General features: G+C 38.9%; 1 protein-coding gene across 2 annotated transcripts in view; it reads left to right on the top strand.

Moving 5' to 3' along the window:
* Positions 1-25,425, top strand: part of LOC135707384 (uncharacterized) — a 46,697-nt gene continuing 21,272 nt past the window's right edge. Inside the window, exons 1-2 of one of the 2 annotated variants that reach the window (XM_065229196.1) lie at positions 1-306; positions 17,531-18,372. In XM_065229196.1, the coding sequence (XP_065085268.1) occupies positions 17,864-18,372 (509 nt within the window). In that variant the 5' untranslated portion in view covers positions 1-306; positions 17,531-17,863. Of the gene's footprint in view, positions 307-17,205; positions 17,419-17,530; positions 18,373-25,425 lie in introns of those variants that run through there. The other variant, XM_065229197.1, reaches the window with a different exon arrangement.

Here is a 25,425-nt window from a genome sequence, read left to right as displayed (position 1 = left end):
TCTTGGGCGGGAAAATTTAAGGATAGATCCGCAGACCGGGACATTGGGGAGCTCTCAAGTGATAAGTGCAAACTGAAAGTGTGAATGTGTACTTACAAAAGTGATACCTTCAACAATAAGCGAAAAGTGAATAACAAAAAGTTGAAAAACTTGTTCTGCTGTGTTCATGTGCTGCCATATGCTGCTAGGGATCTCGTACTGCTTTTAGCAAGTATATAATTTGAAGTTAATGGATAAATCTACGCTCAGCGGAATAACTAAACGTCGAAAGCAGCTTATTTTGTGATTGGGAATTATTAGCACGATGTGAGTAAATACTAAGTGCTTTTGAAGCTATTATGGATTCAGCAAATGAAAAGCACTTTCGTCGTTAAATGGATATTGAAATATGCTGCAGTATAAATTGAAATCATTTACAAAAGTTCCGCATCAACAAGGAACACAGTTTTTGCGAGAATTTAAACGCTCTTCATCATATCCACCGTGGATGAATACTAACAGTAGCTTGTATAAAAGTTTCTCGTCAGTCTAAACAGTGAATATAATATACCAGAGGCAATTTCAGTGGAATTCAATTGAAAACCTCTTCGTCATGTAAATGTTCTCCAATTAATTATTTTAACAGCTAGATTGGTAAAAGAATTTAACAACGAAATTCAGCAAAGCTATCGTAAAGTCTCTTTAAAAAATAGTATAGAGTCGTAATACATACTTAAACTGCTATATCAATTTGCAAGCTAACAATCAATCAACACCTAAACCTTCATCAGTCCAGTCTACCATTTTTCGCACAGGCTTATGTTTATGGGACTGGACAGTGGCCTAAATGATTTCAAATGCTGTTTTTCTTTTTTTCAAAATAAAGCTCTATATTAAACAACATTTCTCAATCGGTCAGAACTGAACACAATTGAGTGAGCTGAGGTCTTCTAGATTTCCCGTTGATCTCCGTTGGTATTTTGACATCTTCAGAAGAGTTGTTTATTTTTATGAGTTGTTAAAGGCGTCAAGTTACCATAATAGCTATTTATTTTGTTCACCATTGTCAACTACGTCGTACAGATTGATTACTTAAAAACTAATTTAATCTAAACCTCTTATTCTAGCACTAAACCCAGTTTTGGTCAAAATAAAGCCAAATTCGTTACAAACATCATTATAGGAACGCAAACAATAATAAAACCAATTATTGAATCCAATGTTCGTTCTGTTAAATGGAATTGTCAGTAACAGGAAATTATGGAATCGACGAAGATGAGTATTCCACCGAATCAATTTCAGAAGTTCAGGACAGTCTATGTTGCCTGTTATGAGATCGGAGATAAACAGTCGTTGCAATTTGAGACGTATCAGAGTAGAAAGTTTGATTTTGGCACCATCCATGTGGATAAGTTTTAATCTATTTGTTTATGTCAATAGACGGTCCTTGTTAGAATGAAAAAAATCACTATTGACACCAAATCACGGAAGTGTTTCAAGGTATTAATTTTAGAGGGTCCTTTTTAAAATTTATTTAAAAAATACCAGGATTCGGGATTTTATTTTTCCCAGGGATCCTAGGATGAATTTTAATGCACTTAAAACTAACTCTTCACAACACATAAATATTACGTGTATTAAATGTTTAACCTTGAAATAAATTATGAAACCACAGTTTAAAAAGTAATGAAAATTTCTGTTACATATGATGCACATAAATGGAGCGTCACATATCATACAAATTTATATTATAGAGATCATATAAAGTAATGGTATTTTTCATGAAATATTCTAAATGTTGTATGCAACCGTCTATATGTTTAAGTAATATTTCCTGCAAATTAATATATTGCTTGAAAAGAAATATTAATTTACAAGCATGGATGTTTACATCATGCCCAAGCTAAGGAAGATCCCCGTTTAATTAACAAAATGAATCGATATTTGTGTGCACGGGAACAAATTAAAAATTCCAAATGAGAAAAATGACTCATGATTTCATGGACATAGCGTTTTTTAATGTTAAGAACATACACCATGAATAATATTCATGATATCATGAGCTATGTTTGTGTAACGCACCCAAGATTCCCGAAACCATGAATCAACCGAGTTAAAATCATAAACTAAACTTTAAGCTTTTAAACCAAAAATGTAAAAAAAAAGCATCAGACTGGATTCACGAACCAAGAAACCTTACAATTACCAAACCTTTACTTTAACCACTAGACTAACAGTACTTTAATAAGATGAAAGGCAAAAGGCGTATAAGAGATACCTATGTAGTGCGGTGAACACGGTTTTCCAGGTAACGCTTGAATCGGTCATGATCATGAATTTTCATAACGAAATCATGAATCAATGTTATGATTTCATGGAATGGCATGTTTTTTGATTTCATGATTTTCATGAAAATGGAATCGGATTTTTTTTCCCGTGTGTAATATCATCTATTTGTTTGTTGAAGCTTTTACCTATGCTACTACAATGCTTAACGAAAATTTATATATTCTTATTTAAATTGGTGAATTTGAAAAGGCCCACAAAAACCTACACTAAGGTGCAAAATGAGCATACTGATAATATGCCACGGAAGCATACATTTAGGCTTAAACTTAGCTTTTCTTTATTGAATATCAAAGGTTCACGCCTGATGGCTATGCTTTCTACTGCACGCCGTGCACATTAGAAATGGCTCAAATGTCATGCAAATAAGCCGGCGCCGGTGGTGTAGTGATAAGCGTGACTGCTTTCTCACCCCTATGGGTCTGGGTTCAATCCCAGGTGCATAAAAATCTCTGGCCACGTTTTCCTTGGGAAGGGGGAAGTAAAGCCGTTGGTCCCGGCCCATGTATGTTGAATAATGGGTGCGATATCTCCTACGCAGGTGTGTGTAAGCTTAAGCTAAGCTGCCTTCCTGCAATGGATGGCATCGATGTCGATCGGTGATTTTGGCACTAGCTTGCGTCCGGAACAGAGACCGACGTTTATATAAAGCAAAGAAATAGTCATTCAAATGAAATGGATGAAGCGAAATCGAACGATGCGAAACGGAACGCAGAATCAATACAAAACAAGCACGGCCACCACCTTTGTGAGATTGGTTGAGAATAAATTGCGCCCATGAAATAAATGACGTTTTGATATCTGTCAAATTGCATGATTTTTTTTAGTACTTCATCATTTTTGTAATTGCGGATCTAAAAACTAGATGTCGCATGACCTGTTTGGGCTATGCTTTGATTCGCCAATTGCTATATGTACTATGCTCTTATTTCCCCACCGGGATGGTTTTCTTGTCCCGGGGTGTTTTTTCATATAAAAAAAAGAACGAGAACATAACAAATTAAATTTTACATTTACAAGCATCGTTCGTACGTTCGGCTGTTGCAGTGGACTACGCACATGAAAATTTGGTAGAATATTATTGTAAATGTTGAGCTACATTCTTAACTTTCGATTACCGCACATCTCCTGCGCCGAAAGAAAACATAACTGCGGAGATGTTTTGCGGTATCGAGTATTGCTCAGTCTCAGCAGAACACACAACGAGAGACACCGAATTGGCGAATTCTGAGAGCGGCGCTTTTTCGATGGTGGAATATGGAGCTCCGCTGCTTCTGTCTGTACACTAAGATTTTTTTACAGGAGTCAGTATTTTTTTACTGGATTTTTGGATTACTGAAAAACTCGGTTAAAATTCAAATTACTGTCATTCGTAAAAATTGGATAAAATCGACAAATTTTATTTTTCATCATTACACGGAGTTAACAGAAGTAGTCCGTAAATTTTCGTAACACATTTTCTCAACTTTAAATTTTTCACAGATTTTTTAAATTTTACCGAAGAGTTCCGCGATTCAAAAATTATTGACTGGATAAGTGTGTACTGATGTATGGTTGGTGAAGAGGCTAGCATCTGGAGGGTATTCTCGGGCTAGTGAATGCCACCCATCCCCACTTATAATTCAGTAATTCACTATTTATTCATTTCTGTTTGATATGTTTACAAAGTTTGACAAACAGAAATCAGCATTGTGTGTGTAGTGTAGTTACCAATTTTCCTAGTCATAGACTTCAGATAACTGTTCAAAGTCCCAGATTTATTATAACGGAATCATGAACAAAAAACCACAGACCACTATGACAAACACGATCGATCTGAAGGGATCTTTGGCTGACTAATGAAAAGCGGGAGGCAAAACATAGAAATTGTTTTAAGGTGATATGATCCAGAACCTCGGGCACTGATTCCACTTCACTTTTTCCAGGAGTCCATTATCTGCTATCGGAAAACATAGGGGAAATGACTCTAATGTTGGCCTATGGATCTAAGATTGGGCCCATCGCTAAAAATCTGCTATTTATCAATTTTATCTAGATGAACGCGTCATTGGGACGGTACTAAAGGATATTTTTGGTCGCTATTGAAAATTTAGTCGATGGCTGAATTTATGTATGGGCCCATATTAGGGACAATTAGGCCGACATTACATTCATTTCCCCTACAATAACAAAACTGTGATGACAATTTAGTGCATCAAATCGCAATAGTGCCCGAGATTAACTCCCTAGAAAACTCGAAGTGGCAGTGAAAGTGCTTATGATTTTTGGACGCTGAATCGTATCACCTTAAGAACTCAGTATGTTCCACTCCCAGGTTGGAAATTTTCTCAACTTCCCTGGACATAATACAGAGTCATGCATTGGTTGGCATGGAAAGCTTTCAATTAATTACTTTGCATCTAGACCACCAAAAGACTTGCTACAGAAGCGTAAAATGCCTAGAAGTCCAATTAAGCTATGACTTCTGCGAGCTTCTATGAAATTTTCAGTAATGCTTTGATTTCCCTCTTTTCACATGACTTTTCCTGAAGCTTGCATGTCACAGTTATTAACTGAAAGCTTTCTATGCCAACCAATGCATGCATCTGTATTATGTCCAGGGAAGTTGAGAAAATTTCCAACCTATGAGTGGAACATACTGAGTTCTTATTGTGATACGATTCACACTACTGCCACTTCGAGTTTTCTAGGGAGCTAATCTCGGGCACTATTGCAATTTGAGGCACTAAATTGTCATCACAGTTTTGTTATTGTATGTTTTCCGATAGCAGATAATGGACTCCTGGAAAAAGTGAAGTGGAATCAGAGCCCGAGGTTCTGGATCGTATCACCTTAAAACAATTTTTATGTTCTGCCTCCCGCTTTTCATTAGTCAGCCAAAGATCCCTTCAGATCGATCGTGTTTGTCATAGTGGTCTGTGCTTTTTTGTTAATCCCAAAAAAATTGTCTACGTAGTTAATGAACAGCCCCTAATACGAAACGCGGAAAATTGTTCATGCAAAACACCCCCCTCCCCCTCCCCTATAACGACAACCTGAAAAAACATGGAATTTAACGATCATTTTTTTCCCGGGAAATAATTGTTAAGCAAACTATAATTAAGTAAAAAAAAAGTTTAATTCCGTTTATATTTTTACCTAGAGATCTTCGAATTTGAGAAAAAATATCGCTCACAATATTTTGATGTTATTCTGTGGGTACCAACTGACTGTAAAACATATCTGGTACCTCTTATATGCAATTAGATTAACATCCGAAGTCCATCCTTATTTACATATTATGCCAAAATATACTTTCTGCCCCGCCCCATTCATAAAAACGGTGGGAAATCCTGTCAGGGCGGGGCTTAGAAAGTATTTTTTTAGTGCAGGACATGTAAAGAAGGAGGGGCGTCGGATGTAACCCAAATGCATATACCGTGTATCATAGATAAAGAAGCTTTATCTTTTGTTTTCAATTGGGTTCTTTAAGGATATTGAGGTTAAGGCATATTCGTAACCAACATTAAACATGGAACCGAAATCCGAAATATGATCAAAATTAGAGCACTGGAACTATTTTAAATAAGTGCGATTACATTAGAAATATCACCATCTTAGCGCCCCTCAGTGGGACTTTGTATGGGAGTGAGCTGTCAATTTGTTAGTTTAGTGTCAAACAGTGGAGTTAATATTTTGCTTTAAACTCTGATTTAAAAATCGAGATGAAAGTCTACGGTTTCGAAAAAATTACCGTTTTGCTCAAAAAATAAATCAGATGATGTAAACAAATCGACACACTTTTTAAAATTAAAGAACCCAATTAGCGCAATTACTCAGGAATGCTTGTGTGATAACGACCCCGCGTTTCAATAAAATCCTATTTTGAGAACATTGTTCATTTTTTAGTATTATTAGAAACTAGAAAGTTAGACTTTTTCACCAAACACACATTTTTCATGTCCATATGTAATATTCATAGAAAAAGCCCGAATTTATCCACCTATGGTGTGATCAGATCCTTCTTACTTATTCAAGTTTATTTATTTTATTGTCATTATCAGTGACCAAGCCCCCCACCCCCGTGTCATCCAGTGACGCTACGCCACTGCCTGGGGTACCCGGAATATATCCGGGTGTAGTCTATTTGGTGAGGCTACCAATCACCTTATCATCGTATTTTAATGTGATTTAATGGGTTTTAATTCAATTCATATTCAAGCAACTTCCCCGGGGTACCCGGAACATGTCCAAGTGTGTCCAATGTTGTCTGGAACACTTAACATGACTTGCATTGATCTTATTTTTGAATTCTGTATTAATTTGATGTGTCGCATGATGGTTTTGATACGTTTTCCGTTAAATCCAGCGTGAAGGCCCATATTCACCGGATCTTATTCCGGCCATATCTCCGGAACCGGTTCACCGATTCCAAAACCGTTCAATAGCGTTCAATGGGACCCCAAGACCTATCATTTGGCGCCAAGTTTGTCCAAATCGGTTGAGCGGTTGCTGAGAAACGTGAGCGCATTAATTTCGTTACATACACACACACATACACACATACACACGTACACACACACACACAGACATGTTCCGATCTCGTCGAGCTGAGTCGAATGGTATATGACACTCGGCCCTCCGGGTCTCGGATCGATAGTCGGTTTTACATACGGCATACATTTAGACGCAGTGCAAAAATGACATGAATAGGTCCAATCAAAATCCATTACCCTACACAGCTAAAAAAAGTAGTGTAAATTTCCGTTACTATGATGCACATAAATGGAGCGTCATAAATCATACAAGTTTAGATTATATATCGTGTAAATTTATGAGACATATCATGGAATATTCCATATATTGTATGCAACTGTCCACTTTTGTTTGCAACATTTCTTGGAAGCTGCTAGTTTACGTGAAAAGGAAATTTACATGTATGAATGTTTGCATGCATGGATGTTTACATCGCCAGTAAAATTCAGAATTTTTTGGTGTGTACACCGGGGCAAGTAGAAATGCGTGGGGAAGTTGAAACGGCAGATTAGCGGAAGTGAATAATCACTGAGATTATTTCTAATATTGTTTGCGGTAGTACAGAATGCCTCTCAAAAATAATTACAGTGAATATTCACTTCCAAAGAGATATACGTACTGTTTCAACTAGCACCGGTGTACCTTAACTGGGATTTTTACTATCAAAACATTAAACAGGTGTGTAATTTGAGAAAAGTCACAGTATTCTATTTTGCAATCATTCTACGAACACGCTGTAAAGTACGTAATGATGATGCATGGTAATTTTATGTTAGGTTTGTCCTCCAAATTGGAGAACAAAGAGGTGCTTAAACCTCGTATTATCGTTATACCCCTTCCTCCCCTACTTCGTTGACATATGAACCAACATTTCGTTCAATATTTAAAGTACCGTAATCTGACCGGTAAAACAACTGCCTGTTGCGTTATAACAGAATGCAATCTTCACTTTCTTCTGTGCTTCAGAAACCTAACTTAAAACTAATGATGGAGCTACTGAAAAAAAATAATGTTTTTTTTTGGCTATTGTGTTTATCCCACAACATGCATGGCGTTTTTGTGTACTATATTGAGGTGCAAATCAACAAAAAATGTTTGACGAAATAGTGTCAGTTCCTATTGTAGTCGGTGTCGATGTCAAATTTAGTGTACATTGATCACAGCAAAATAACTCAATATTGATCAACCCAAGGTAGTTATGTAGGGGAAATTCTGTCAATTCTTAACCATTACATTAAATTCAAATACATTATCTCATGCGTAAGATGAACGGTGGTCTGATTATGCTAACATGAATTGTCGCGAGTTTTGAACCATAACCGAGACATTGGAATACTTTAAAAATTTAATATAAAGTATTAGAGGTGAAGTAGTTGTAGTAGTAATAATTAAAAATGCATGACATACATCAATTTTGCGTTGTTCTACGTCATACTGCAGTCGTGTATTGGACACAACCCTTTATTTTTATTTTATCTTAATATAGCTGAATACTCCTTTATTTATGCGTAAATATCGGTCATCATATTTTCGACACGGTTGAAGTGCATCCACTTTGATGTGATATTAAAATTTATTTTTTGCTGTGATGTTTTGCTCTCAAGTTACCTGTTTTAACCGTTAAAATGACCAAAATTAGTGTTCGATCTTATCTCAGACACTACTCGGGTATACCGTGAGGCTTATGCGAATATCAGAAGCAATTACTGACTGCCAGAGCCGAAAACATGTTCGTTAAAAATCAATCCACACAGCAAAAAAATAATTTTGATATCACATCAAAGTGGATGCACTACAATCATGTCGAAAATTTCATGTAATTTTTATGACCACATAAATAAACAAATGCAGTAAAAGCAGCGTAATGTCAGTTCATGCATTGTATTAATGATAATTTTATCCTTTATTAGCAAGTAATATTACACCATATTTTCGACATGATTGTAGTGCATCCACTTTGACGTGATATCAAAATTATTTTTTTGCTGTGCAGAAAATTCTTTCGGTTTGCGCATTCAAAAGTAATTAATCGTTTACTAGAATGAACCGACATCCAAGCTTACAAATAAAAAAAACGAATTACACTCTTCCCTTCAACTAAGCAGGAGATAACCGCAAAACCAAGAAAGAGCCGATAAACATTGAGCGTGTCTATAACTTCCAGTTTATGTGGTACCGTTCCTTTCCTCTTTTCCTGGTTAACATAATTATAAGCGGAATGAAGATACCTTCATTTGCATTGGTAATCCAACTGACTTTAATTTAACTATTGTAAACCCTTCTTCAACGAATCAATCATGCTTGAAGAGAATATGTAAATTATAGTCGTCACTAATTAAGTCCCTTGAATTCAAATGTCAAAGATGATGTTCTCGTTTTCCGGAATGCTAGAAAATTTGATCTGGTAAGTTTCCACTTTAATGCTACCTGATTCCCCAATTACATAAGGATGTGATTTCAATGTCATTTTAAATAACAAACTTTTTAACAATGCACCTACAAACTAGCTCAACTACATCTAACTTTGGAAAGATGTCCATTATGCTTAACTTGGTCAATATATGGATAGCTTGGTTTGAAGTGTGACGAACAAAACAGGAGTTTGAAGATGAAAAGCTTCGGCAAAAGTTTGTCTGAACAAGTTGCAAACAACGTTCGTCCTTACCGTGTGACCGCTTTAAGTTGCCACGTGTAGTCATACGAACGACAAAACAACATCCTAGCATAACTTTGGTCAACTCGTGTTATAGAATTGAAAATTATGGTTTTCTTTATTGTTGTAGACGTTGCGTTTGTTAGAATCTTGTACTTTTCCATCGTTGTTGTGGCTGGTACGGTAGTGGTTGATGAAAAAGTCTGATCCACCTATAGTGGAATCTGGTCCTTCTTACTAATGAAAAAAATTCCTCCAAAAGTGCGCATATGATGTGATTTCATACACCCTACCGGGGGATGTAAGCTTTGCCTACAATTATGTGGGATTCATAATCGCAGGATGTTAGTAGAGACCGTATGGACGGAGGATGAGATATACCGAGCTGCGGTTCAATTCAAGAAAATTGGAGACCGAAAAATGTGAAGTGAATAAGTGAGATAAATTAATCACGACGAAAAAAATAAAAACAAAGGGTTCCGACTAGACTCGAACCACGAACGTTGCAATTGTCAGACCTGTGCTTTTTCCACTGCTCTTTGCATACTTCGAAACTCGGATATGCTAAAAGTGAATTAGTAGTTTGTTTTTTTCTGCTAAACGGAAATTGGAGAGAATCGAAGCAAGTGTGCGTGTCGTACTACAACAATGTTATGCATAGGCAGCCCTAAGTATGCACATTTAGAATTGATAAAACAATCCATAAAATATTGAAAAGAGTTCCATTAAAACATCCAAATGATCCATAAAACATCGGAGAAAATCCTTAAAAAAGTGTGGATGATCCAAAATATCAATATTGATGTAAAAATGTACCGCTAAATTTCTAAATAATGAGCATTGAAATTGTACGAATTACCCATCAACATATTGCAATTGACCCATTAAACCTTCAGCAATGAACCTTAAACTTAACAAAGTGATCCATAAAAAATCAAATTTGCGCGCTTAAAAATATAGGCATGATCTATAAATTACACGTATATTATTCATGTCTAGGACACAATTTTTTTTAAATTTTGATCCATAAGCCTTGAAAAATTGCTCCACTGCATATCTACTTAGATTTACTGTCCTGTCCGTGTATTTTAGGAAGAGGTGCGAAGCGACGGGCAAGCGTCTAGAATTAGCTTCCAAAAGATGATTCTATCATAATATTCTTAAGAAGCTTCCTATGGAAACTTCATTTAGAAACTTTTTTAAGAAGCTAATTCTAGACGCTTGACAATCGCTCCGCACCTCAACCTAAAAAAAAAAAACACGGCAGGACAGTAAATCATAGTAGTTACGCAGTAATGGAGCAGTTTTTCATGGTTTATGGATCAAAATTAATAATATAGTGTCCAAAACGTGAATAATATACGTCTAATTGATGGATTATGGCTGTTCGGAATATCGGGATAACCCTGAACCGGCAAGCCCAGCGACAACCCTGTGGGAGATTTGGAGAGCTACGGTAATGGTCGCTGTCAGAAATGACACACGTCAGATTTGGTTCAGCGGAACTGTGAGTTTAGATAGGTCGGAGTAAGAACGGGAAAAAAGAGGAAAAGAAGGTACAAGTCCAAACCCCCCTAGAACACGTTTTACAGCTAAATTAAGTTAATTGCCTAAATTCGTTACTATACCTATCGTTTAATTAAACTGTAGTGATTTGTAGTGAACTAGCTACTGAAGTAGGTTAGTTGGAGGTGAAATTCTTGAAAATATTGAATTTAATAATCCTATATTTGCTTTATCTAGATACTACAATTTGATCCTAAAATCTGGTAACCTACAATTTGTTCCTAAACGCTATATTCTTGATTTACCATAAGTAACTAGTAAGTAGCTCATTCTACATCGTTTGCGCGCTTAACTAAAATAATAATTGAATCGCTAAATCCTAAATCTAGCCAAATCATTGTTGAAAGAGTGACGGAAGATAATTCTCGGTTTGAAAAATCTCTCGCTCAGTCTCCTATCGCTTTTTATGGAAGAATTTCTCTTCCTCCAGCGTTTTCTCCTTTGCGCTTTTCTCCTGCTGCAACAGATATAGGGATTCCTCCAAGCTGACCTCATTGGTACTTCCTTGTCCAGATTCGGATCCGGCATCACTCCTCGCACTATTCTTTCTGCTAGGTGGTTTCTTTGGGACAGACTTCTTGGTTCCTTACCGCACCTTCATTTGTGCACTTCGAGCACGTCTACGGAACCTCCTTTATAGCTGTTGTCTTACCAGCACAACTATAATGGGCCCAGAATCACAGACATCACACTGGGCCATATCATCTACGTGGTCATGGCCTTCACAAAGCGCACAGTTTCGATCGCTGTTCTATTCTTCACTCAACGGTGGTGTTGATCCCTCTGACATATGGAGGTTATATCCGATGTTGTTCTTCAAGAATGTTCGGATTGATGAAAGCAACTTTCTCAGAGCAGTCTCGTTTTGGACAGCTTGAAGCTGAAAATATGTTTTATTTTAAGCATTAATATTGGTTTAGATTTTATATTAGTTTAATAAAACCTTTTTCAGCTTCAAGCTATCCAAAACGAGACTGCTCTGAGGAAGTTGCTTTCATTAATCCGAACATGGCTATATTTTTAAGTGCGCAAGCTTGATTTTTTTATGGATCACTTTCTTTAGTTTAAGGTTTACTGCTGAATGTGTTATGGAGCAATTGCAATATGTTAATGGGTAATTCGTACAATTTCAATGCTAATTCTTTAGAAATTTAGCGGTACATTTTAACAATTGTGTTGCCAAATTTTTCTCCCATGTTTTATGGATCATTTGGATGTTTTTTATGGAACGTTTTCCAATATATTATGGATCATTTATTGGTTTTTATTTTCAAAAGTATGTTTGCCGTTATGCATAATAAGCTTGGTTGTGTACACGAAAGCTTTAACAGAACACTAAATAAAAATGAAAAAAAAAAAATCATCGCATCGTCTGCATGGCCAACTCAACCCTGCAGTATTCGCTACGGAGGATAATAGGAAACCCAGCAACATTGAATGTAATAAATTTTTAGGTTACGTGTAGATCAATTCTGATGTGATATAAGCAAAGAAGAAAACTAAGATGAAACAGTCGAATGAAAAAACTTTCTATTTTAGTGATCTCTTTCACGGTCCCTTTCATCCAATGAAGTCCCCCGTATGCAAGGTGTTTTTGTGCTGATGCACCCCCTCGGTAGAGTTGACAAAACAATCACACCATAAATCAGAGATGTCCCATTTTGAATTACTCGATTATTAACTAATCGATTATTGTTTGTTCGCTGTACTGCCGTTTTTCAACCGATGAGAGTGCAGAAAATGTTCGAAACAATTGGTGATGATCCACTGGAGAAGTTAATGCTTGCTTAACTAATGCACTAGATGAATGTGAAACTACATTTTGACATCCACCGTCAATGTAAAATATAAGGGCCGTTCATAAATAATGAAATAATTTTAAATGGACCGGGGCTAATGATGTTGCGACTTAATTCAAGCCAACGTTGCCTCTGAATCCGTCAAGAAAATACGACGCAGGATAGGGAACGTGTGATACTCTCCAACCGCCTTTGCTAACCTTGCTCCCAATAGCGCACCCATAAGTTCATCTTGTCGTGTATGACGGCCCTGAAGTAAACTGCGGTTGCGTATGCCTCTTCACTAGCGTCCGTAAAAACATGTAGGTAGCTTCACCGAACCTACATCTGCGGCAGAGAATCCTGGAAAGTAGGCCCTGGGAAGTCGGATTTGGCTGACCCTTTTAAACAGCGCGATCCACCTACGCCAGCGAGATTGAATCGCTTCAGTCACCTCTTCGTCCCACTTGGTTTGATTGCACCAGGTGTCTTCGATAATCATCCGTCCCTGAATAGTAATGTGTGACAACATCTTGGGAATCGAAGAGACTCATGACACAACGCAATATGTTCCGCTTCGTTGGAGTAATGTCGTCAAGCTGCACGTCGCTAGCGAAAGCTAAAAGATCTTCTTCAGGTAACCAAAGAAGGCCAAGAACTCGTTCCGCATGATACTCCGTGTCGATGGTTATCGATTCCGGTTGTTTTTGTTTTGGTTCCCCGACCCGTTCCAGAAGTGTAGACGAGTTCGAGTGCCAATTCCGGATCTCGAATCCACCGCGTGCGTGTACCTCCCATTCATTTTGACTAAAAAAATGTTTTATGAAATTATGGAATAATAAGATATTATGATGATATTTTGTATGTGTAAGTAACAAGAAAAGATTATAAAGTTTGTGTTTGACACATAAAACCTGAAAATTTAGCTTTGACAGAGTCACAATGAGCGATTTTCTGATCGCCTCTTCACGAAGAGTGAAGAGCGAAGAGTGGGTGAGATAAATGGCAAAATCGCTTATTGCGACTCTCATGTAGCAAAATTGGCTGGTATTATGTGTCAAACACAAACTTCACAATATTTTCTTGATGTTTACACAAACAAAATATTATCATAATATCTTATTGTTCCATAATTTCATAAAACATTTTTTTAGGCAAAATGAATGGAAGGCACCCTGACTCAAGTGCAACCTTGATCGCTTCCTCTTCCGTGTCGAAGCTATCTAAAAAGTCGTCTACGTAGTGCTTCTTCAAGATTGCTTTCGCTGCCTGAGGATACTCTGATTCGTGCTCCTTCGCGTTCAGGTTCTTGATAAACTGCACTTGACTCGGAGAGCACGTAGCACCGAAACTCCCTACATCCATCACGTCCCAGTCGGGTCTTTGCGGAAAAGAATCCCTGACTGTGTACATCTTGTCGCCGTATCTTGAATTGATGAAACATTTGTCTCAAATCTCCGTTTACTGCCACCGGGTGCTCCTGGAATCCACAGAGCACTGCCGGAAGGGGAACCAACATGTCTGGTCTCTTGAGTAACATCGTATTTAACGACACACCTCCTACCTTCGCAGCTGTATCCCAAATCAGCCTGATTTTCCCGGCTTCTTAGGATTTCTCACAACTCCCAGTGGAAGGTACCAAACCTTGTCAGGATCGGCTGACTTCATTTCCTCTGGTGTTAGCTCGTGAATATAACCACTTTCCAAATACTAATCGATCTGCCGATGGACACTGTCTCGCAGCACAGAATCCGTACTCATTCTTCGCTCAAAGCATTCCAAGCAGCGCATGGCCATCAGGTAACTATTAGAGAATTCCACGCGGTCGTGTTGCCTTAACAGTCCTGTCTCAAACCCTTTCGTAGTCCGTTGTGTGGTTTCCTCCGCTGCGTGGGTGTTACTTGATACTGCCCAACCGGATCATATATCTTTGGAAGCACCGGAATGTGATTCACGAGTGGAAATCCACCTCCTGTCGTGGAGTTTGCTGAGTACCCCGGAAAGGGTAGAATTTGCTGTCTATCACCTGTTACTACGCTACCGGGATTCATAACGGGTGTCAATCCACCTCCTGCTATGGTGTTTATCGCGTATCCGGAAAAGGGTAGTGGTTGCTGTCTACCACATGTTACACCGCTGTTCATCGCTCGCCCAAGAAAAGCTGGTGGGGTGTTAACTGCTGACTGTACCCCTGGTTGACTCACGTTTGTTGCCACCCCCAGATAAGGCTGTAATTGTGGTAGCAAAGTCGATGGCTAACTAACTACTCCCTGGTATGGTGAAGGAAAACTCACTGTTGGGAGTGTAGGACAGGCCGTCACAACATTCGTTTGAGTGGCTCTACCTAGTCCTGGCATTATTGGTACTCGACTAACCAAACCTTTTGGTATTGCTCCAGCTAGACGATTTGTAAACCCGTGAGCGATTGCGGGGTAGTATGCTGAACTGGAGAAATAGTCACCTGATGAAGGTTTGCCGACCCACCTATCGCTCCTTGAAGAGTTGACGACAGAGTCGGGTCGAACGTATTCGCTACAGCACCTGCAGTCGTCGAAGTGTAACTGATGTCATAAGTGGGCACGACCGACGATGTCACCTCTGCCACCGCGCTCCTTGGAGCGATCGAAAGGTTCTTCATCTCTCCGACCATCCCTTGCATCCAGTTCTGCACCCTATTGACGCCTGCCACAACTGATTGCTCGTTCAAGCTATTGTTGCTGTCCTTCGTACTGTCGGTTAAAATCCTTATCAAGGCCTGGTTTTCCAGCCTCTTCAGTTCCAACCTCTTCCGTTCCATCTCGATTTGGTGATTTTCCTCCATCTCCCGTTCTAGCAATGTTCGTTGATCTTGAATCCACTGTAGATCTGCCCTTGCTTGATCAGTCAGTATAGACTGATTATAACTGCCTGTCGTCACCGGCGGCGGCAAACTGGAAGCCACAGTAGACACGGGAGTTCTGGTATGGCCGAGTGGATTGGTGGTGGACGAGCCAAGCACGCAGCACACATCCAACTTGCATCCGCTACGGATTCGTCTACTCCGACGCATTGGTAGTGATACCATTCTTCACACCTCGGGCAAAACACCATATTGTCCAGGTTATTTGATCGACAACAGACTTTGCAGTCGTTTCTTTCCGTCTCTGGCATCCTTTCGTCCGAGCGTTTCGTCAAGCAGATTCTTTAAGCTTTATTGGGTAGATCTTTCGGACCTCGTTCTTGAAGAATCTGGTCTTCTTGGTTTTATCCTAGCCCCAACAAATCCAAATTAATTCTTTAGTGAGTATGAGCTCGCTACGGCAAATGCAGAAATGCACACACTGATTTACTGAACATTTCAGCTGATTTCATGGTACTTATTAACCTTTCTACAGCAGCTTTTCCGATGATATATGGTACAATTACACTTCAAAATTGTGCAAAGCGGTGCATACTAAGGAGCATTTTCAAATGATTAATGTACAGTTTTCTCTATTTTAGGGAGCGTACTTTAAATATTTACTGAGCATTTTAAGATTTTTAACGTATTTTGATCAATCATTTAAGGAGCAACCCGATCTATTTTAAGGAGATTTTTTTTACTTATTAAGGATAATTTCATCTGTTTTAATGGGCAAAAGTAGGGCTGCCTACCACCATATTCTCCTGTCCTCTGTTCTTTCCATTTTAATGAAACCAATCCTGGAAGTTTGAAGAAAGCAACCTCTAATCATATGCTTCACCCGATAGGGTTAAGCCGGCGCCGGTGGTGTAGTGATAAGCGTGACTGCTTTCTCATCCCAATAGGCCTGGGTTAGATCCCAGCCGAGGTCGGTGGGATTTTTCTGAGGCATAAAAAACTCTGGTCACGTCTTCCTTCGGAAGGAAAGTAAAGCCGTTGGGCCCGGCCCATGTGTGTTGTGAATGGGTGCGATTTCCTACGCAGGTGTGGAAGCTGCCTTCCTGTACATTCGATTGCCGTCGATGCCGTTTGCGGAACAGAGACCGACGTTAAATAAAGGAATGAAGACCCAATAGGTTAAGAGCATTGTTGATTCTAGTAACAGATGTTGCTAGTTAAAAAAGATGCCGTATTTTTTTGCGAAATTTTTGTGTGTTTGTGTCTAAAATCGGTATTTTGGAAAAATGTTCAAATCTCCATATTTAATTTGTCTGAATAACTTTTTGCACATAGAAGGTGGCACCATCTTAAAATTGACAGCTTACGTTAATCTTTTACGACTGCCGAAAACTAGCTACACAAATCTTCTTACTGGCATCGAAAGTCGTTGATTAGTACAGTCGATAAATTAGCAAATACCATCGTACCCTCCTGTCATCTGTTCCTTCCATTATTCAATCCTGGAAGTTTGACGAAAGCAACCACAACTAAAAATTCAATTATGCAAATACTCAACCCATCAGAAAAACAAATTATCCTGTTTGTGTTTCCACCCAAAGTTTTCCTTCCGTTGAACGGCCCATTCATTTTAAATTTTACATTCAATTTTGCATCCTTCTACACAACCATCCTATGGTTGGTATCTACATAGCATTTCTAGAAAAATAACCATCAACGTACGCTCTTCCATTTCTGTCTGGGTAAGGCACGAAATAGCATACATTTCCGCTGAATATCATTTATTTTTACTATAAAAAATTCAAACGTTCTCACCCTTTCATACGATGTTCCTTTTTCTGCTTCTCCTTTCAGTGAACGAGAGTTGCCGTTTTAAATTATGCTAGCCGTAAATATTTCCTACCATTAGGTACCAAGCTCCACTATATGACTCTGTTGGTGATCCTCGGTCGCAAAATAGCCGAACCCAGCTGCACCTAACGTTGCTATGAAAAACCACCAAATTGATACCCCCAGGTGAAGAATCTGTAACAGTGGTAAAAAGGAATCGTGAATGGGTAATGGCAATCCAAAATTGAAAGTGTAAAATTGAAGAAGAATAAGTGAAATAAATTACATTCGGCTCTAGCGGAGAAGGAAAGTGGAATCCACCAGCTGGAAGAAGGAATCACAAGTGGATAGAGGAAAATGATTGGGGCAAAGCTGTTTCCGCTTCTGATTTATGTATCGTCCTTGCTGGCCGTGTCTGTCGTTGGCGTTACGAATGTTGAAAATTTTATCGTGTTTAATAGTGCTTGTTACTACGAGAGCGATTACGTGAGTGATAATTTGAGCTTGAGAGATCTGGTAACATCCAACGATGTGATAGTGAAGGCATTTGCCGGAGATGGCAATTACCTTCGCCCCGAGTTGGTGGCTTCCGGAGGTAGGGCAAATAAAGAAGAATCCGGTAGCCGGGGCGGAAGTGACGGTGGAAAAGCGAAAACCAACAGTGGCGATGAAATTAAGCGAAGCGATCGAAGTGCAAACAGCACACAACGGGAAGGACGGCACGGAAATGAAGAAAATGGAAATGCAAGTTCCATTAGTGAGGAGGACTTTATCGTGCGCCTTGAGCCATCCATGGTCTACAAGGGCAATGAAATCTTTAAGAAACTGAAACTGATCAACTGGAAGCATTTTGTGGTCATTAAAAGGTGAGTGTTTGCACTTCAGTTCTGTAATGTAAGACATCTGGTGTAACATTGTTTGATGTTTGTTTTTCAGAGGTGCAAGATAACAACTCGATACAGATTAGCTTGTAAAATGTATAATGAGTAACAGTGCCTCTTTGTGGTCATATAATTTTAAAATCACTTTGAATATTTATACCCAAAGCCACTGTTATGAAAGTCTGGATTTCCAATCTTCTTCCTTCAAACAAGTTTATCCTAGATTGTTGATCAAAAATAGTTCTGAATTATTGTACGTATCGTGAATCAGATCATCAAAAATGTCTCATGAATCAGGAAAATATGCATTTTTTGGTAATTCGATTATTTCGTTATGCTCAACTGTCTGAATAAAACATTACAGTGAAGAATTGTTTTTAAATTCTTTAAAAACAATTCTACAATTACAATAAACAAAAAACACAATTTCAAAGCCGTATTGTAGAGTTCTTCTGATAGGTCCTGGTTGGCGACTTATCTTGTGCTTTATATATGTACTGCTATTCCCGCAACTTAATCATATGAAGCACGCTGCATGCTTATAAACATACAAACATTAAAAGAGCGTCGTGAATATGCAATGGTTTTATTTGTAAACGATATCGTTTCGCAACGCATTGACTCCACAGAACTTTTATCAAAATTAAACTTCCATGCACCTACTCGGCAACTCCGAAATCGAAATTTATTTGCCATAAAACATCATCGCACAAATTATGCAAAATATGGGCCATTAAACCGCATGATGGCCTCTTATAATCAATACTGCGAAACCATTGACTTTACAATGTCTCGGCATAAACTAAAACAATATTTTTACTCCATAAGGCATTATAACTCATAAAAAATAGGAAAGCTGACACTGCTTAATTTTTATTAAAGAAAAAATTATACTTTTAACCTTTTGTCCAAAGTTGACGAAATAAATAAATAAATTTAAGAAAACAAAACTGTATTCTAATATGTACTAGTCTACGTTGGTTGACGAAATAAATAAATTAATCTGCTTATCAATGTCTACTCAGCTCTGTCTGTGAGCAACTTTTATTGGAACTGGTTATGCAATAGTGCACTTCCAGGCCAAATTGCAAGAAAAAATCTACCTCAAACTTCTCCGATTTGCATGAAACTTTTTATTATTGTTTGTTATGGTCAATCATACACATTTGAGTTAAAGTTCGGAAATGCCATCTGGGACAAAGTTGTAGGAAAAATCAATTACTTTTCAGTAAAAATAAACAGGATTCAAAATGTCAAGCAATTTTGTGTTAATTGACTCAAACCATAAAACTATAACTTTAAGTAAAATGTTGGACCTTTTTTTTTTGTAAAAATTTGCAAAGAAAACGATTTTTCGATTAATTTAAAATTTATTTAAAAGTCCACAAAAGTTGTTGAATTTTTTTTTGTGATTTGCTTTTCACACAAAAAAAGCAGTTTTCATCAGTTTTTTAATGGAAAATATTCAAAAAAATTTGAAGAGGGTAATTTATCTGGTATTTAAGTTCTAAAGACTTTATTTTTTACCCTAAAGTACTTAATTCTATGTCAAGTAGGGGTTGGGCCGAATACTCGCGGCTTACTCGAGGTTAGAAGGGTACATTGTCGAAGGATAGGATCAGGGGAGGAGGTTAGGGGTGCGTGGTGTCTCATCAGAGTGTTGTTGCCAGTATGAACGGACGCGTTCTTATAGACTTCGTTCGGTAGCTTATTAACTAAAGTATCGCGACAAACGCATAATTGACTTGTTAACTCTGAAATCATGGATTTATTTGAAGTTTTCTGCTCGATAGGCCCAAAATGGGCTATTAGACCGAAGTAGTTCTCTACCCTACCAGACATTTGAAGAAACACATAAACCGACTGCATATAGCAGATATCGCGAGTTCCGAACACGATAAGAACATAGGGCTGTCTTCCTTGGGTCTCAAGGGTATTCAAAAGTCGCTCTGGCGACTCAAAAGAGTATTCTGGCGGCGTCTTTATCCGTTCATTGCCAAACTGCGTGATCGATGTCATCGTAACCGTTTCCACACCGACAGATGTTTCTGTCCATGAGGTTTATTCTATTGATCATCACGCGAATGAAGTAACGACTTATGCCCAAGCCTTTAAACCACGCTCTCGAAGAAACATTAGGAATAATTGAATGTAACCATCGTCCAATATTTCCAGTGTCCCAATCGGTTTGCCAACTCGAAAGGGTACTCTGACGCACTAAATGGTAAAATTCATCGTGTGAAATTTGCCCGTCATAAAATTCGCCTTCCTGCGCGTCCACCGTTGCGAGAGAGTCCGCCTTCTCATTGCCTGGGATTGAGCAATGTGAGGGGACCCATACAAAGGTAATCATATATGATCTTTCGACCAGCAAACTCATCTGCTCCCTTACCTTTGAAAGGAAATAATATGAGTTCCTACCTTGTTTCATCGACCGAATAGCCTCGATCGAACTATCCGAGAAGATGAAGTAATGGTCTGTGGGCATATTGGAAATCATCCCCAATGCAAAGCTCATTAACAAATACGGAACAAGGTTCCTGAAGCTTGCGGAAGGCGCTAGAGTTTTCATTGAAGACACCGAAGCCAGGGGATCCATTGAGACCGGACCAGTCTGTAAAATATCTTTTCATGCAATTGACTTGTTGGTACTTTTTTTTTTTTTTTAGGGGGAGAGGTAGCTCATTGATTCTTCCGGTTCGCCTCCTAGCAACGTGCTATAAGGTACCAGGCGATAACCAGGGTAGTTGATCGATAGCTCGATGACGTCATTTCGTTGACGTCTGTAATGGGAAATTCTCATAGCAGGCGTTGACGATGGGACGTTGTCGAGTTGTTGAATAGCAACTATCGTGGTAACTCACCGATTACCTGTCGATCTGCCAAATTTGGAAAGACGTCTGCATTGAATTGTCTCATATAATAATATTCCGCCCACTATATCACAAGAAATTGCGAGTAGCTGAGTGGAATGGAGATAAGTTAAGCATTGGGTACAGGACCAAGTCTCCCCTGGGTGGTGCCAAAAGATAAGCGCAATAGAATCATCAAGTTGCCATAAGGCACGGAATAAGACTATTGCATGGCTGGGTAGTCAAAGTCTTCTATTCGTTAGTCATTTCAGATGGATTAGAACAGGTTTAGGTGGGCGTTGGCCAGATTTGGATTTTTCAGATGTAATCCTGGATAGGACCCTGTCATTGAACGTCGCGTGAAAGTGGAATTTAATGAAGGCCTAAGTACTTTTTCGTAGTTTTTAGTTTTCGGATTTGAAAGATCGTCGGTTACAGTGGCCTGCTTACTGAGCAGAAAAACGCGGTCCCAGGTCCTTACATATCAAAGAGATTTATGGTAAAATCGCTTGTGTATCGTGTATTTTGCGAAACTCGTTGTTGTCGGTGGTTCCGGGTTTGAATGGATACACAAATTTGAGCAACGGTATTATGTGATATGAGGGGCTCGGTGGCCTTAGAGCAACCATTTTTGCTTACTGAGCAGAACATCATGAGTCTAATCGCAGGCCCATCCACATTCAAGATTCGTCAATCGTTTTATTTGTTAATATGACTACATGGTAATAACAGCATCTCGGTAATTAAAAAGGTGCTCGTTTGCCTAGTGGCAAACGTTTTTGTTTACTGAGCAGAAGACCGTGGGTTTAGTCCCAAACTCCTTCGCGTTATATGATCGTTAGGACATCAATTCAACTTATCGTTTACCAAAACGAACCCTGCTGCAAACCCAACCCTCTTATCCAACATCCCAGTGATTCCTCGTGGAAGTGCAGAGGTGTTCTCGGCTTCCATCAAAGCGAGTGTCATGTCAACACAATCCTTCCCATTCCTTTCTTGACCTGTGTTCGGGCGCGGCCGGCGCTGGTATTGCCTAATTTAAGATCACCAGTTTTTACACATTGAGGATGATTGCTAGTCCCAAGCATCGTCTATTGGTTCTCTGTGTAATTACAGCTGATCTGGCAGTAACAGAGTAGCAACCGTGGGCGGTCAATCAAGCTCAAGCTCAAGCTCTAGCAATTGACTTGTTGGTACTTTTAACTTTTAAATTTAATTCGTTCCAATTTTATTAGGTGACATTTTCTTGCCGAGAACAGATAGAGTTGTTGTTTTATAAAGCGTTATGAGGTCTCCCGGATGAGCACCCCACTATGTGCCGCAAATTGAACGGAGAAAGTTGATCCTCTGTTGACATTTTTGCTTCAAATACGTAATATGAGTATTCCAAGTGCACTTTGAATCAAACCAAACCCCAAAGTACTTGAAAGACAATGATTGGGTAATGTTTCTGCCCAAAAGGTTAATCTGCATTTGAGCTGGGTACCGCTTTCGAGTAAACACTACCAGTTCAGTTTTCTGCGGCGAGAATTCGATCCCTTGATTCCTAGCCCAAGACGACAAATTATCTAAGGAACTTTGCAATGGTCCTTGCAAGTCCACGGCATGTGGACCTCTTACTGAAACCACACCGTCATCTGCAAGTTGTCTTAGCGTGCATTGTTCTGCCAAACAGTTGTCGATATCTTTGACATAAACATTATAAAGAAGAGGGCTGAGACATGAGCCTTGGGGCAGGCCCATGTAACTAATTCTGAAAGTTGTCAGTTTTCCAAGAGAAAAGTTCATTTGCTTTTCTGACAACAAATTGTACAAGAAATTATTTAAAATTCCAGAAAGTCCACATCTGTGCAGATTGTCTGACAGAATTTCAATGGAAACTGAATCAAAAGCCCCCTTAATGTCCAAGAATACTGAAGCCAATTGCTCCTTGTGTGCAAAGACCAGTTGAATATCTGTGGAAAGCAGCGCTAGACAATCGTTTGTTCCTTTGCTCTTGCGGAACCCAAACTGTGTATTTGATAGCAAGTTATTTGTTTCGACCCACTGATCGAGTCTCCGAAGGATCATTTTCTCCAACAATTTCATAATGCACGAAAGCATAGCAATCGGACGGTATGAGTTATGGTCAGACGCTGGTTTGCCAGGTTTTCGAATGGCTATTACTTTGACCTGTCTCCATTCAGGCGGTATAATGTTGTTTTCTAGTAAGGAATTGAATAAGTCTAGCAAGCGTCTTTTAGCGATATCTGGGTGATTTTTCAGAAAATTGAATCATATCGCTTCCCGGTAAGAGCCATAGAGAATTCCAGCATTGTAAATGGTCTATCCAGAGAGCCGCCGTTCGTTGCGCATGTTGCAAGGAGTTCATTGAGGTCGCCAATAACCGCATTTTTTTTGCTTTGACTAATTGTTTCAGCTTTGTCTCAAGCTTTGAATATTCCTCGAAGTATGTGGAGGTTTTGTGTCTACGAAAAGCTTTGAAAACATCAGTGCAATTTTGTGCATTCTTCATCCCATCCAGGTGTGACTGGTCTCTTTTTGAAGGTTGCACTTGAAACTTTTCTTGTTTGTGCTTCCAGTGAGTTTTTGTACATCATATCGGCGAGGAATCGATATTCTTCCAATGGTGGAAGCGTATCTATTGATTCGACACCGATTGTCACCGCCATTGCATATTTCTGCCAGTCGATGTTCCTTGTAAGATCAAATGGAACACGAGATGGTTCTGCAGAGTGAGAGTGAGATATTGAAATGATGATTGGCAAATGATCACTACCATGGGGATCATTGGTAACCTCCCAACAAACAATTTTAGCTGCAGCTTAGCTTATACAGGCAATAATTAGCTGCATAAGGCAAATTTTGGCTGCATAAGCTAATCTGCAGCTAAAATTGTTTGTTGGGCTTCCACTGACAATCCAATGAAAGCGATCTTGAACACACAAAAAGGTCGAGTCGGCTTTCTCGAGCCGGAGGTTTTGCTATGCATGTCGCTTCACCAGTGTTCAAATTAGTCAAATGGAAGTCGTCAAATAAATCGTAAAAAATAGCCGCTCTATTGTCATCATATAGATCGCCCCACCCAATACTATGGGAGTTCATATCACCCAGAATTCATACTGGAGATGGAAGAATCGAAGCTAGATTCCAGAGTTGACTACGGCTAATAGAGGTGTTTGGTGGAACGTATACTGAAGCTATGCAAAGATCTTTGTTCTTCACATTTATTTGGCAAGCGACAATTTCGACGCCTGATAGAGCAGGAAGGCACATTTTGTAGAAAGGGTAGCACTTTTCGATACCTAAAAGTACTCCTCCATAAGAATCGTCTCTATCTAGGCGTGTAATATTAAAATCGTGGAAGATTAGTTCTTTATCGAAAGAAAGCCATGTTTCACAGAGAGCAAATATATCACAATCAGAGTTTTGAAGTAAAAATTTGAGCGAGTCAAGTTTAGGCACTAGACTACGGTAGTTCCACTGTAGCACAGTGATCATATCTTCAACCTCGTTCGACGAATTATCCTTCGAAAGATATGATTGATGCAAGGAGGGGTCATGAAACAGTCAATTGCTTAAGATATAACGTTGGAAGCAAGGCAGAAACTAAGCTTCTTAGAGGGACACGTTTCGAGCTATGATTTGTTGAAAATGTCGAATACGAAATTTCGAATATTTTTGCCAGATGCACAATGGCCGAATTTTAGTTCAAATGTTAATAATTGACCATAACAAACAATTATGCAAAGTTTCATGCAAGTCGGAGAAGATCGCGTCAGATCGATTAGTTATTTGGCGTGGATATGTTTAATATGCGTTTCGTTTCGACCAACTTTTTTATTTCGGTCATCTTCAAAATATTCCACCTCGCGTTCGTATATGACGTAGGTAACGTAACGTGGGTAGATAACCTTTTCGTGGTACGTTACGGGATGTAAGATCTACCACCGATTCCTAGTCCTGACTACATACTTCAAACTAGGGGAACAGGATTTTTCAGTAATCCAAGGAACACATCTTAGTCCTTGTTACTTTTTTTTGCCTTGTTGATAGTCACAAGACTCGGCTTTGTCCACCGAGGATGATCTTGAAACAAGGAAAAAAAATAGTTAGTTAGTCTTCATCTATGTGATTCCTAATCTTCTATTCGTTGATCTCTAGTTTGAAGTGGTTAAGACTAGGG

This window comes from Ochlerotatus camptorhynchus, unplaced genomic scaffold, assembly GCF_037179485.1.
Source record: "Ochlerotatus camptorhynchus isolate MF236.1 unplaced genomic scaffold, CSIRO-AGI_Acam_v1.1 ptg000309l, whole genome shotgun sequence".
Lineage (NCBI taxonomy): Eukaryota > Metazoa > Arthropoda > Insecta > Diptera > Culicidae > Ochlerotatus > Ochlerotatus camptorhynchus.
The sequence above is the reverse complement of the archived record's forward strand: the minus strand, read 5'-3'. Positions and strand labels throughout refer to the sequence as shown.